The sequence below is a fragment of the Strix aluco genome, chromosome Z (assembly GCF_031877795.1).
Source record: "Strix aluco isolate bStrAlu1 chromosome Z, bStrAlu1.hap1, whole genome shotgun sequence".
NCBI classification, from domain to species: Eukaryota; Metazoa; Chordata; class Aves; order Strigiformes; family Strigidae; genus Strix; species Strix aluco.
In genome coordinates this window covers 47,367,009-47,381,760 of record NC_133971.1, presented here as the reverse complement: position 1 = coordinate 47,381,760, position 14,752 = coordinate 47,367,009, and the positions used below count along the sequence as shown (strand labels likewise).

General features: G+C 40.3%; 1 protein-coding gene across 3 annotated transcripts in view; it reads left to right on the top strand.

The window, feature by feature from the left end:
- Nucleotides 1-14,752, top strand: part of SNCAIP (synuclein alpha interacting protein) — a 90,621-nt gene that overhangs the window by 33,610 nt on the left and 42,259 nt on the right. For all 3 annotated transcript variants that reach the window (XM_074812795.1, XM_074812793.1, XM_074812794.1), the window contains exons 2-3: nucleotides 1,844-1,946; nucleotides 12,542-12,614. In XM_074812795.1, the coding sequence (XP_074668896.1) occupies nucleotides 1,890-1,946; nucleotides 12,542-12,614 (130 nt within the window). In that variant the 5' untranslated portion in view covers nucleotides 1,844-1,889. The remainder of the gene's footprint in view (nucleotides 1-1,843; nucleotides 1,947-12,541; nucleotides 12,615-14,752) is intronic.

The following is a 14,752-nucleotide window of genomic DNA, read 5'->3' as shown; positions in this document are numbered from 1 at the left end:
GCTGTAATGTCACCCAAATGCAACACATTAAAGCCTAAACCTTAAAAAAATATACTGAAATTCTCTGTTTCTGTTAAGAAAGCAAAATCTGTAATGTGGAAAAGAGTCTGTAGACTTGAATGTGTCACACCTTTTCACAACAGCAAATTCCTTTCATTGCAAGGATTTGTCTGATTTTAGTGTTTCCCTCCAAGAATAAACTTAGCATTTGGGAATTGTGCAAAATGGAAAGCTTCCGGTTAGTTTCACATTATAGCCATTTCTGTTTCCTCATATCAAGTTGGACTGAAGGCTTTATACTGCTTTTACCTTTTCATAGCCATCTCCTTTCCACAGTGAGAGCCAATAATAAGGTAGCTGAGGTTATTCTTACACGCTGCCTTCCTCCCCAGTTTTTCATCCCCAGGAATTACTTCTCATATTGCAAGGAGCAGAAATATCCTAATACATTAAAGAAAACCTAGGCTTTTTTTTTTTTTTTGCCTTTTTTTTCCTTTTTCATTTAAAGAGAAAATGCTCCTGAATAGTCCTTTACCTTCAGTAATTTGGTGAGAAATAAAAATTTGCTTTTCCAGCTCTTTCAGTTTAAAACTGTAGATTTGCCTCTTGGTTCTTCTAATAACTTTTCAAGAACAGGTGTCTTAAGGTCAGCTTTGTGCTTGGGAGGGGTGTTGTGGAGGAGACTGAGGTTTTGTTTGCCAATAAGTGTAACACATACAGAAAAGCATTTTCTTCAAACGCCTTATCCTAGGATATTCTTAACTGCATTATGAAAGTTTCACACAGTGATTTTATTTAGATCTGTACAGCTGACTTCATTATTCATAAACATATTTCTTGTCAGTTGTGATAAGAATAAACTGGGCTTGTATTATTTTTTTCCTTCAGGCTTTTCCTTTTGTTATGTACAAGTACTAGAAGGATTTGTTTCCACAATAATACTTAACACTTACATAGTGCCTCACATTATTTAAAAATGCATTACGCTTTTCTTTTTCAGCTTCCTTTAAAATAGCTTTCTTTTCCACTTTTACTTCTGATGTACTTGTCTGTAGTGGTAATGCACACCTTCATTCTAGTTAGGATTAAGAAAGGATTGAGGGTTTTGTTGTCTTTCATCTTCTGGTCAACTCCAATTTATTAAGGATTACATATTGATTTTTCCACTCAAATTTCTTGCTTTGTAAGAGAGTTTTTTATTATTTTTCCTTTGCTGTGAGGAAATGGTTAAGATCCCTGATAACGAGTGCACATTGATATAATTCTGGCTTTGCCTTGGTTACTGTTTTGGGGGACGGACACTTGCAGGCTGTGGGGAGATGAATCATCCATCTGTACAGCACTGACTACATTGTGTGTTAGTCTGCTTGTGAAGTGGAGATAAGGTGTGATACGATTTTGTTTTCTGTGCACAGCATGATTCTCAGATTTTTTCTGCCTTCTTGAGCAGAGAAAAACTATAGTAACAGAAGTTGCTGTGTTCAGGCCAGTAAAGTAATAGTATCCTTAAGAAGATACGTCATTAGTGCAGCTATGGTTGCAGGGTCATGAGGGTGCTCAACAGCTTAAGTCTTTACACCTGTATTGAACTTCTGGAAGGACCAAGTGATGCTGAATCAAGTATTTTTGACTTCCAGTTCAAGTACCACTTAGTTATTCTCCCTGAAAATTGGAATGGCTTCTTCATGATATGCAGAGTAGAGATGGAAAATCATATTTAACTTTTAGAATTATGAAAGACTTTACTATACAAGTTGTTTTCAATAATCTAGCAACTATATTAAACCATTTCTGTGTGGGTTTGACTCTTCAGTAGACAATCCATTTCTTTTTTCTTAATTAGGTCTTTACTACTGTGCTGACTCACCCAAAATGTCCATAGAAGAATAATGGAAGCCCCTGAATACCTTGATTTGGATGAAATAGATTTTAGTGATGATATATCGGTAAGTACAAGTCTTATTTGTTCAAGTTGAGACAATCTTCGATATCTCAATCCTGATATAACAAACAACGCTATTGTTAGAAGCCACACTTCTTTTTACCTTATGTATAGGAATGTTTCAATAGGTTGAATCTAGAATAAAATAAGGTATTTTATAAGGGAAATCTCTAATGAGCTTGGAAGGAAATCTTGATTCCTTCAGTTAGTAAAAATGACATGTAAATCAAATTAAGAAATGAGTTTTATTTCTGGGTAGCTTATCTATTATTTTGAATGAGTTATATGCGCTCTAATGCTAGCCTCAGGCACCAAAATTATAAGTTTACCTTTTTTTTAATAGAATGTATTTCAGTTGGAAAAAAATTCCTGCCTCTCTCACCTCTGAAAGGCTCCTTTTTCATGTAAGTTGTTCCTCTACCCTTTCCACCAGTAGCCATCTCCAAATACAGTAAGGTTTTATGAGTAGGTGTGATGTAGCTACCTGTGACATGCTAGAGTACAGAAAGAGGCTGAATGACTTCCAGGGATTCATAGACAGCACTGATCCTTAGTGTCACAACTAAAACAACTGCAGCTGTATTTGCAAGCAAAAATACTGTTAATCTACATTGTTAGTGGTTCTTATAGTTAACACTTTTACAGTATATTCTGTTATTCATAATAATACTCCTACTGCCAGTGTTTCTGCTTTTTGTGTAATAGAGTTGCTAATATGTTGAATGTCTGATTATAATGGACTTGAATACATAAATTAAATCCACTGTAATACAATTTATTAATTCAGTTTCCAGATCAAAGAAAGTGTGCCACCATCTCCTTCCATGTTTTTCATAATTTTATAGTTTTATTTTTTTTTTTACAAAGGGCCTGGTTTTCCCTTTAACATTTGGCACTCTTGATTCATTTTGAAACATTCCAGATGCTCTATTCACAGAGAGATTCCTTTTGGAGAGGACTTTTTTTTAAACCTATTGTAACATTGAATTTTTATTAAAGAGGAATATGGCAAATGCCCAAAGTACTACAAGACAATGAGCCAATCTTGAGCGAATACCTTATTCTGGGCAACTTTCTTTTTATTACTGTTATATGCTAGATCATGTCCTGGTATCTGTTTCTATACTCTGTTTTGTAAAACTGTAAAACATAATAGATGTAACCTCTCCATGTCTCTCCCATTGTGGCTGTTGCTGCGTACTGGTGGGTTAGGTTACTCGCTTCTCCGCTGAACAGCTCTGGCTGCCTGTTTTAATAGGCTGTTCTTACACTGGATGCTGAACCTTGAATAAAAAATCAGCGCAAATTATAGAGGTAGCAATTTTACTCCCTGCTTTAGCAGGTAAGAGAAGGGATTTGTTGCCAGAATCTGGATTAACAAGAGAATTCATGGTTATTCTAGTCCTCTACTCATATCTCATCATACACAATTTAGAGATACCTGACCTTCACATTTTATCATTAGCCTGCTGCACAGCATCAGTGTTAGCGATTTATATTTTTTCTGTTAGCCCTCTGGTTCTAATCCACTCCAGAAGAGTACTGACTAAAAATAATGGCAGCAAGAAGGCTGTTAAAATGATGCATTTATAAATGTACCTGAGTTAGAAAGCCACTGTGTATAGTCCAGACCCTTGTAGATCATTCCAGTCAGAATGACCAAAATGTGGTAGACATAAAAAAAAGACTGAAATTTGTTTTAAAAGGCAAATAGATATGTAAGTGGGTTTGGTTTCTTTTTTTTTTTTGGTTTGCGTTGCATTTGTATATAAGAAAGTAAAACTGTATATTTCTCCAATATCATTGAATCTTAGAATGGTTTTGGTTGGAAGGGACCTTCAAAGGTCATCTAGTTCCAACCACCCTGCCTTGGACAGGGATATCTTTCACTAGATCAAGTTGCTTAAAGCCCTGTTGTGGTGGGTTGACCTTGCCTGGCCACTAGGTGCCCACCAAGCTGCTCTATCACTCCCCCTCCATCAACAAGATGGGAAGAAAAATACAACAAAAAGCTTGTAGGTCAAGGACAGGGACATCACTCACCAATTACTGCCATTGGCAGAAAAGGCTTGACTTGGGGATATTAATTTAATTCATTGCCAATCAATCAGCATATGATAATGAGAAGCAAATCTAAAAACACCTTCCCCCCACCCCTCCCTTCTTCCCAGGCTCAACTTCACTCCTGACTTCTATACCTCCCCTCACCCATAAGCGCAGGGGAACAGGGGAAATGGGGGTTATGTTCAGTTCATCACTTGTCTCTGCTGCTCCCTCCTCCTCACACTCTTCACCTGCTCCACCTCAGGTTCCCACCCACAGGAGACAGTCCTCTATGAACTTCTCCAATGTGGGTCCTTCCCACGGGCTGCAGTTCTTCGTGAACTGCTCCAGCATGGGTCCCTTCCCTGGTGTGCAGTCCAGGAACAGATTGCTCCAATGGGGGTCCCCCATGGTGTCACAAGTCCTGCCAGCAAACCTGCTCCACTGTGGGCTTCTCTCTGCCCAGCTCCACAGGTCCTGCCAGGAGCATCTCCTCCCCCTCCTTCTCACTGACCTTGGTGTCTGCACAGTTGTTTCTCTCACATTTTGTCACTCCTCTCTCCCAGCTGATGTTGTGTGCTGTTTTTTACCCTTTCTTAAATGTTATCTCAGAGGTGCTACCAACATCACTGATGGGCTCAGCCCAGCAGTGGATCTGTCTTGGAGCCAGCTGAAACTGGCTCTGCCCCACATGGGGGCAGCCCCTGGTGTCTTCTCACAGAAGCCACCCCTGCAGCACCCCCTGCTAGTTTGCCACATAAACTCAATACAGCCATCAATGATGGGCATCCACAACTTTTCTGGGAAACTGTTCCAGTGTCTCATCACCCTCATTGTAAAAAATTTCTTCCTTATATTCAATCTAAATTGTCCCCCTTTCAGTTGCTCCTTGTCCTGTTACTACAGGCCCTGGTAAAAATTATCCATATTTCTTATAAGCTCCCTTTATATATTGAAAGGCCATAAGAAGGTCTCCCTGCAGTTTTCTCTTCTCCAGGCTGTACAACCCCAGCTCTCTCAGCCATTCTTCACAGGAGAGGTGTTCTAGCCCTCTGACCATTTTCATGGCTGTCCTCTGGTCCCACTCAACAGGTCCATGTCTTCACAGAATGATAGAATTGTCTAGGTTGGAAAAGACCTTGAAGATCATCTAGTCCAATCATCAACCCAACATTAACAGTTGCCAACTACACCGTATCCCTCAGCGCTAAGTCGACCCTACTCTTACACCTGCAGGAATGGGGACTCCACCACCTCCCTGGGCAGCCCATTCCAACGCCGAACAACCCATTCTGTAAAGAAATGCTTCCTAATATCTAGTCTAAACCTTCCCTGGCACAACTTGAGGCCATTACCTCTTGTTCTGTCACTTATTATTTGGTTAAAGAGGCTCATCCCCAGCTCTCTGCAACCTCCTTTCAGGTAGTTGTAGAGGGCGATGAGTTCTTCCCTCAGCCTCCTCTTCTCCAGACTAAACACCCCCAGTTCCCTCAGCCGCTCCTCGTACAACGTGTGCTCCAGACCCTTCACCAGCTTCATTGCCCTTCTCTGGACACGCTCGAGTAATTCAATGTCCTTTTTGTAGTGAGGGGCCCAAAACTGAACACAGTAATCGAGGTGCGGCCTCACCAGTGCCAAGTACAGGGGCAAGATCCCTTCCCTGTCCCTGCTGGCCACACTATTTCTGATGCAAGCCAGGATGCCATTGGCCTTCTTGGCCACCTGGGCACACTGCTGGCTCCTGTTCAGCCGGCTGTCAATCAACACCCCCAGGTCCCTCTCTGACTGGCAGCTCTCCAGCCACTCCTCCCCAAGCCTGTAGCGCTGCTGGGGGTTGTTGTGGCCCAAGTGCAGCACCCGGCATTTGGCCTTATTGAAACTCCTACAGTTGGCCTTAGCCCATCGCTCCAGCCTGTCCAGGTCTCTCTGCAGAGCCTCCCTACCCTCGAGCAGATCAACACTCCCACCCAACTTGGTGTCATCTGCAAACTTACTGAGGGTGCACTCGATCCCCTCATCTAGATCATCAATAAAGATGTTAAACAGGAGTGGCCCCAAAACAGAGCCCTGGGGGACACCACTCGTGACCAGCCACCAACTGGATTTAACTCCATTCACCACAACTCTCTGGGCCCGGCCATCCAGCCAGTTTTTTTACCCAGTAAAGCGTGTGCCCATCCAAGCCTCGAGCAGCCAGTTTTGCCAGGAGAATGCTGTGGGAAACGGTGTCAAATGCCTTCCTAAAGTCAAGGTAGACAACATCCACAGCCTTTCTTTCCCTCATCCAATAAGCAGGTCACCATGTGGTAGAAGGAGATCAGGTTTGTCAAGCAGGACCTGCCTTTCATAAACCCATGCTGACTGGGCCTGATCATCTGGTTGTCCCACATGTGTTGTGTGATGGTACTCAGGATGAGCTGCTCCATCAGCTTCCTGGGCACTGAAGTCAAGCTGACAGGCCTGTAATTTCCTGGATCATCCTTCTGACCCTTCTTACATATGGGCATCACATTGGCCATTCCTTGTACTGGGGGCCCCAGAGCTGGGTGCAGTAATCCAGGTGAGGTCTCTTGAGAGTAGAATAGAAGGGGAGAATCACCTACCTCGACCCTGCCAGCCGCCCTTCGTTTTGTGCAGCCCAGGATACGGTTGGCTTTTTGGTCTGAAAGTGCACTTTGCCAGCTTATGCCCAGTTTTTCATCCACCAGTATTCCCAAGTCCTTCTCAGAAGGCCTGCACTCAATCCCCCAGTCTGTATTGATACTGGTGGTTACCCTGACCCAGATGCATGACCTTGCACTTGGCGTTGTTGAACTTCATGAGGTTTTCATGGGCCCACTCCTCAAGCCTGTTGAGGGCCCTCTGGATGGCATCCCTTTCCTCAAGCAAATCAACTGCACCACTTGGCTTGGCATCATGTGAAAACTTTCTGAGGGTGCACTCAATCCCACTTTCTATGTTATTGATGAAGATGTTAAATAGTGTTTCTTCCAGTACGCACCCTTGAAGGATGCCACTCATTACTGGTTTCCACCTGGAGACTGAGCCATTGACTGTAACTCATTGGTCTTGGCCAATTCCAATTCCTTATCTATCCATCAAACCCATATCTCCAAACTAGAGGCAAGGATGTTGTATAGGACTGTTCCAAAGGCCTTATGGAGGTTGAGGTAGATGACATCCGCAGCTTTTGTCACTCCATCATAGAAGGCCACTAGATTAGTTAGGCACAATTTGCCCTTTGTGAAGCCATGTTGGCTGTCTCTAATCATCTCTCTGTCATCCATATGTTTCAACATAACTTCCCGGAGGATCTGTTCCATAATCTTACTGGGCACTGAGGTAAAGTTGACTGGCTGGTAGTTTGCAGGGTCCTCCTTTTTACCTCTGTTAAAAATGGATGTGATATTCACTTTTTTCCAGTCACTGGAGACTTGATCTGACAGCCATGACTTTTCAAATATGATTGTGAGTGACTTAGCAACTACATCTACCAATTCCCTCAGAGCCCCAGAATGCAAATATGATGCTTATTTTACAAACCAAGATTGTACCATTCCAGATTCATCTGATATAGTATATGTGAGCATAGTTTAGACAGCAGAATAGGTTTCTGGGACTCTTGTTTACATTAAACAAAAATAATAGCTCTGTCTGTGATGATGTTAAGCAACCAAGCTGAACATTTTCATTTATTTCTTCATGAATAAGTACTCACAGAAAGGAAGAAAAAAAAATACAGCCTTTAAGTTGCATTAAATGATAGACACACTATTAAAAATATGTTTTAAACTTCCCCCTTTCTCCCATTAGTAGTTTTGATTTTGCCCATAAATTTATTCCTTCTTATAAGTTGTATGCTATCATTATGGTTACCTGAAGGTTTCCTAATCCTTTAATTAAAATGCAGGTTTTCTATTGCACTGGCAAATTGTGCAAATTGATACTATTTTACTTCTTGGTTTACAGAAATAATACCAAATGACCTAGTCATAACCAGAGCTCCTGATGCTCAATATTAGTAAACTGTTTGGGGTTGAATGTATCGATTATTGCTCTGATCATTCAAATAGCTCTGTATGAATAAAAGCCTGGCTCGGTGCTAGTGCAGAAATGGGCCTAATTTGAAAGTCTGTGAAATGTGATGCAGTAAGTGAATGCAAACATAATTAAGCAGCTGTTGAATTGTCAGGTATTTTGAAACAGCTTAAAAAACTTCTTCATGTCAATCCACACCTGGCAGAGCAGGTGTAAACTACGTATGGTCAGTAGTATGGCCAGTCTCCTGGCCTCCCATTTACTTGGCACAGGGCACCTCCTGATCCTGCTGTCACCCTTCCTTGGCCATGGAAAGAGCTGGGTCACCTCTGGCTCACACAGGTGTACGGGTGACACACAGCCAGACTTTGCCTACCCAGCAACTAGAACTTCACGACTCAGCTTGGAGGGTCCTACATAGCTATGCAGGCACAGTCACTAACTGCAGCAGGTTGATTTATTTCCCATCCGGCTGATGAACTAATTTATCTTTTTTCTATTCCTCTCTTCCTTTTCAGAATGAAACAAAATTAAGATGGCAACTAAAATGTTCATAGAAGGTGTTAGATTCAGACAGACATTTTGTACCTTTATGAGTGTTAGTGTCTATATAGGTCTCCTTTAAAGTTAAAGGGAAGAATAACATATGAAGAGTCTATATAAGATGCTATAAACAATACATAGCACGAATAACCTAACCAGTACTCCAAAGATGTTGATCACAACCATTAAGTAAGTTTATTTTTGGAAAGGTGTTATTTCTCATCTCTTTCCACCACTTTTTTGATCTGGAGCTACTTAAAATGATACTACTATTGAGAAGAATCTTTCTGCAACCTCAAGTCAAGTATTGTTGCTTTACTTGTTCTTGATGTAGCTTGCTATTCTCAAATAAATGTCTAGGAAAAAGGGAGGTGTTGCACAGTTATGAATTGTTAAGCAAATGTAATATAAAGGTATTAATTTAATGGAATTTGAATATTAATGAATCTGTTTATTTTCTACTATAACAAATAAACTGAAATGAGACTGTTAAATGGCTTACAATAATAATAGCACCTGGAAACAAATTAGCTATAATGAAGGAAGTTGTCGGTTTTCTCTATCTAAATGAAAACAAGGAGCTGTGCATTTAAGAGCAGGAGACAGTCACTGATGTCTTGATCCAGTGGAGGTGAATTTGTTGAATTCTGATACCAACTTCAGTTGGAGCAGAACATGGTCCTTAGTGTTTTGAGGGTGCCATGAGTCTGATGATGTGGTCTGAAAGTCATGCTATGTGTCCAGCTTTGCCCTTTGACTCCATTCCAGGAGACATTAAAGGTATTCTCCACAACAGAATGTTAAAAAATAACCTTTTTAATTTACATTTTTTTACCATTTTGTATATAAATTTCTATGCTACGACTCGTGATCCAGTATTTCTTCTTTCTGATACTTCACAGACACAAGTGAGTCTGCAGATGGCAGACAAGTGGCACAGCACAGAACAGCCTTACTAGATTGTTTTTCTCCTGTGTTGGATTTAAAATTCATTGCATTAAAATTTGAGAAACCATGTGAAACTTAAAAGGTTAACATTTGCATTAATTCAAATTCTGTAGTGCAGTTTTACATAATGAACAAATGTTTTGTATAAGGGAGGTTCCCTTTTCCCCTGAATTAATAGTGTCTGTTGAAGAAAATTGGGACTATGTTGCATTTGCATGGAATACTTTTTAGTGCTTCTTGTCTCTTGTTTGCTGTTGATGCTGTTCTTCCATCTTACAAAGTTCTTAAGGGGTTTATTGAAATTCACTGTTTCGTGTTGCACATAGGCATGCCTTAAATGCAGAAAAATAACCCAAACCTCAAGCAGCAATCAAAAATGCCATTACATGCATTATCTTGGGAAGAAGCCCTTAGTTTGGTTACTGAATTGCACCGTCAACCACAACACACATTGATTAAATACCTAAAGAAGCAACATGACATGCTTAGCTCTCACTGTCTTTGGGCACAGCCCTCAACTCTGGTTGAATTGGTTACTCTAATGGTGAAATGTCAGAAATGGTATTTAATTTTGAATGTAAAACAATTTTGGAGTGAAAGAAATTATTTGAATGTAAAAAAACTGTTGACTGAAAAGTGAGAAATAATTATTTTTTAATGCCATTGAAAAAGCATTAAGTCTAAAATTCTGTTGCAGGTAAGGGTTACAATCTAAACCTCTTTTGCTGTCCCTCTGTGAGACTGCTAGTAACCTTGAAAGTTTTGGTTGAAGAAAAGCTAACAGACATTACTGATGATCAGAGCTGGAGCTAGAGTATGAGAGAAACTAGTTCTAGAGGGAAGAGCTGGCAATGGTTTGTCCATATGGTTGGGAAAGGTCCACTTTAAAGAGTAATTTTAATTGCTTCCTGGATCAAAAGCCAGTTCTCCACATCTTGACCACAAAATACAGATGGCAAAAATGTAAATGTGCAGAAGTCTTTTTGGGGACAGAGGTGAGTGGGAGGAAATCTGTTAATGAAATCAAACCAATGTGATTAAAATGCATAATCAAATTTATAACATTTAGTATGTTTTTGGTGGTGGGAGGTGGTAACTGAATACATTTTAGTGCAATGCTGAAATAGAAAGAAAATATGTTCTTCCAGGAAAGAACAGGAAAAAAGACAAAAAGAAAAACGGCTGTCTGTTTTTGAGGTTGCTTGACAAAACACATAGCAATGGAATACAAAAGGCCTCATTCTAATTGAATTACAAACTGTGTAATAGTTTAAACTGCACCAGCTGGTCTTATGAAGCTACCATATTCCTTGGAGACATGTTCCTTGGATTGTCTTAAGAATCCTACTAGACCAACATTGCCTTCTGAGTCTTTGTGCTGAAATAGCAAGATGTATAGCTTAACGGCTCAATCTTTATTAAACAATAACTACAGTGAAGCACAGCACATGGTGTTTGTGCGTGTGTGTGTTTAAATTGTATTAATTTGTATTTAGTATCATCTTTCTCCCTGTCTCTGCTCTTCTGCTCTTTGTTGCTTTAGGCTGTCACATCCTGAAGCAGTCACAGTCTTAAAGACAATCCCTTGTTTAATGGGCATTGGTGTCACTAGGTAGTTTTGTGGAGTGCTGCTACACATTTTAATTAATAGATTTGGTGTTGATCCTGGGTATACTTATGAGAAATTCTTGTTGTAGTTGAGGTTTCTCAATACATCCCTGATTCAGGTCAGCAAGGGAAAAAGTAAGGCATGGGAGGATTTTGAGGCTTAATAAAGTAATTACAATCGAGCAACAGTCTTAAACTTGCACCAGAGAAGTAAATTACTTCTGCAACTGGTCACTTGAAGTCGACTTTAGATTATTTTGAAGTAGATTGCCAGCTGTGCTTTAGAACATCAAACTGGGAATGGTGAACTGTCAGCAAAAACCAGGACAATGTATGACCATTTCTTTTTTGTGTGTGTTGAAAAAAAAAGCTCGTGGTTTTATATGTAGTTGTTTTGCTTCATTTGTCAATAGCACACAAGCTAAAAATGTCTGTTTCTTTGAAAACATATGGTGTTTATGTATTCTTTAAAAATTTTGAGTTGTTTTAATCCTAAATGCTTTTTTCTGTTTTAGTTTTCAAAATACTGTTTTTAATCATTTATTTATATGAGCAAAGCCATTGATCTTTAACAGACATGATGATTTTCATTTGTTTAAGTGAAGATTCCTGTAACATTTAAGCATTTGATTAAGGAAGGCTTGCTATTAAGTAACTTAATTTCTCTATGTCAGAATGTGTAGTTTTATAACACTGGATCATGTGTCTTACCAGGGGTATTCCACAAGTTTATAAGAAAAAGATTTCTGTTTAGTAAGATATGTATGTCATCCCTGTTTTTTTCCTTTTTAATGCTGAATTTAGAGAATAACATACTGATAATATTATCCTGTTGCATCAAAGTAATAATGCAAGTTTGCTTTAATAAAGCCTAGGTTAGAGAAATGAACCTCTAGTCTGATATGTGTATGTACATGCATCCCTCTCTGAAATCAGATCTCTGTGGTGCAAATATTCTGCATTACTTTCACATATTGGTTTGTGAAAGCTTTAATTCTAATTCTTTAAGCATGAAGTATCTTGCAGTATAATCACCATAATAGATGCCCAGATGGTCAAAGTGAGACCCTTGACGCTTACAGTGAGGGCTAAATCTATTCTCAACTTTGATCCCGTGGAAAGGATGTATATATAAAGTGTATTTGTGACTTGAATAATGGTGATCTGCAGGAAGAAGAAATCTGAGGTGTGGAGACGCTTTGCTGTAGCTTTGAAAGTCTGTTTAATATCCCTCAAGGTGAGATACACAAGCAGATGCCATATGCTTGTCTCATGCAACCTGAGAAGACCATCAGACTGACAGAAGTACCCTTGGGTTGATAGATTTAGGCTGTGTCCATGACATCAGGACTTCTTGAAAGTCTTACTTTTTATCTTTTTAAATGAATTATTTCATATAATTTTTTTCCTTTTTTACAGTATTCTGTAACTTCTCTCAAGACCATCCCAGAATTATGCAGAAGGTGTGATTCACAAAATGAAGACAGGTCAGGTATGATGCCACTTTGATCCACCCATCATTTTCTAGGCTGCTTTTTATGATGTACAACTTGGCAACAATAGTTTCTTGGCAGTGTTCTGTTGTTTTGTTTTTTCTCATTTTTGTACAGCTTTCTGGACACATGACTTCTTTTTTTTTTTCAACAGATGTTAGTTCATTAGAAGGAAAAAAAGTTCCAAAAAAGGATTTGGCTGTATACAGATAAATGTAGGGCTTCATCTCAGCAGCTCCAAACCACAGTATATGCAACAATTTAGTTGAAAACCCGAGAAACCATTGGTGACAAGACGTAATAATGTAGGCGCCAATGAAAAAATGTTGGATACATTTACTACCCATATGGCCACAACCAGTTTGAGGGATGATGTTTTGCCAGAGTCTGAAACTGTATCAAGGATGCTATATGATAGAATCTACTCTAAGGCATACTGTAATAGTTAAGATTAAAGCCGAGTTTTTTAGTTTAATAGTGTAAACTAAATGAAGAATCATGGCATATAGATGAGAACCAGCTGGAGACCTTCCCCCTGCCTCCCTGACAAAACGTGCATTCAGTGTTGTTTTTCACTCTGTAAATCAGATTAATCCACTTTTGTTTTTCTCTTCCTGATGGAGGAGAAATTAATTGGTGAGAGGAGCATGTTTGTTGAGCTATGAAAAGTTTCTGATGTTTTAATTGAACTTTTGTTAGTGTTTCATCAAATACTTTTATAATAGAAATGGGAGACCTGGAATTTGTGGGATGATAGAAGGCTTTAAGAACTGTGCTATACTTTAGCAGCTTTTATTTCTGTATTTCCTTTCAGAGAGTTGTAAATTTCTGAGGTGTGTAACTAAGTCAAAACTTTCTGAGAGCTACTTCTTCTACCAGAGTCATTAAAAGCCAGGTCATCACAGCCATATGCCACTGCCCTTGGCAATAAAGGAAAGCAAAGCTCTCCTTACCATACCTGCTTGCCATGTTACTGCCCGCACAGGGCACAGCAGTGATTGCACACACGGTATTACCTGCTGCAAGCAGAGACGGGGAAGAAGTGGAAAGGAAGAAGACCCCTGATTCACCCCCCTCAATTTGCCCTATCTCATTCTATCCCAGTCTTCCCCCTGCCCTCCCCCATCTTCCACCATCCTCCCCTCCATATTCCCCTCATCTTCCCCATCCTCCCCCATTACACTCTTTCATCCTCATGCTGCCTCACCCCTATCCCTTTTCTTCTCTCTTCTTCCTACCTTTTTGCTCCTTCTTGCCCTTTCCTCATTCTTTTCTCCCCCTTTTGTCCTCTCTCCTTCCCCCTTTCCCCCTCTCCTTCCCTCCATATTACCTGTTCTTACCCCCATTCATCCCTCATTCCTCCTTCTTCTTTCCCTCCTCCTTTCCTCTTTCTTCCCCACTTCTTGCCCCCTTCTACTCCTTATTCTTCCCTACCATTCTCCTTACCATTCCTCTCCTGATTCCTCCCCACATTCCTCCCACCATTCTTTCCCATGTTCCTCCTCCCATTCTTCTTTCCCCAGTATCCCCACCATTCTCCCCACTGTTTTCCCACCTGTTCTCCCTACCATTCCTCCCCAACATTCTTCATCCCCATTCTCTCCAATGTTCACTCCACCATTCTTTCTCCCCAGAGCTTACCTTTTTTTTCCCCCATTGTCTCCCAGTTTTTCCCACCATTCTTCCCCATGAGTCTTTTCTGTTTTTCCCAAGTCTTCCCCAGTCTTTCCACCAAGTCTTTCCCAATATTCTTCCCACCATTCTTCTAGACCCTTCTTCTTCCTGTTCTTCTAGACCCTTCTTCCTCTTATTCTCACCATTCTCCTCCCCACCATTTACTGCCCCTCATTGTCACCCCCTTGATGCCCCACACAGTACCGCCCTCATTTCATCCACATACCCCTCCCCCACGATTTTCTTCCTACTGCCATTTCCCCCCATCTGTCTGCCTATCAGTATTAGCAGCTGATCATGTGGCAGCAGGGCATTATCTTGTCGTGTCATAGAAGGAGAAAGCCACTCATTCACTCAGCTGCTCCAAGAGCAAGGTAAGCCAGAGGAAAACAAGAATAGCCCCTAAGACATATTATACTGGGTGATCTGTTCATGAGGACTGCTCAGCCACAGTAGCATCATC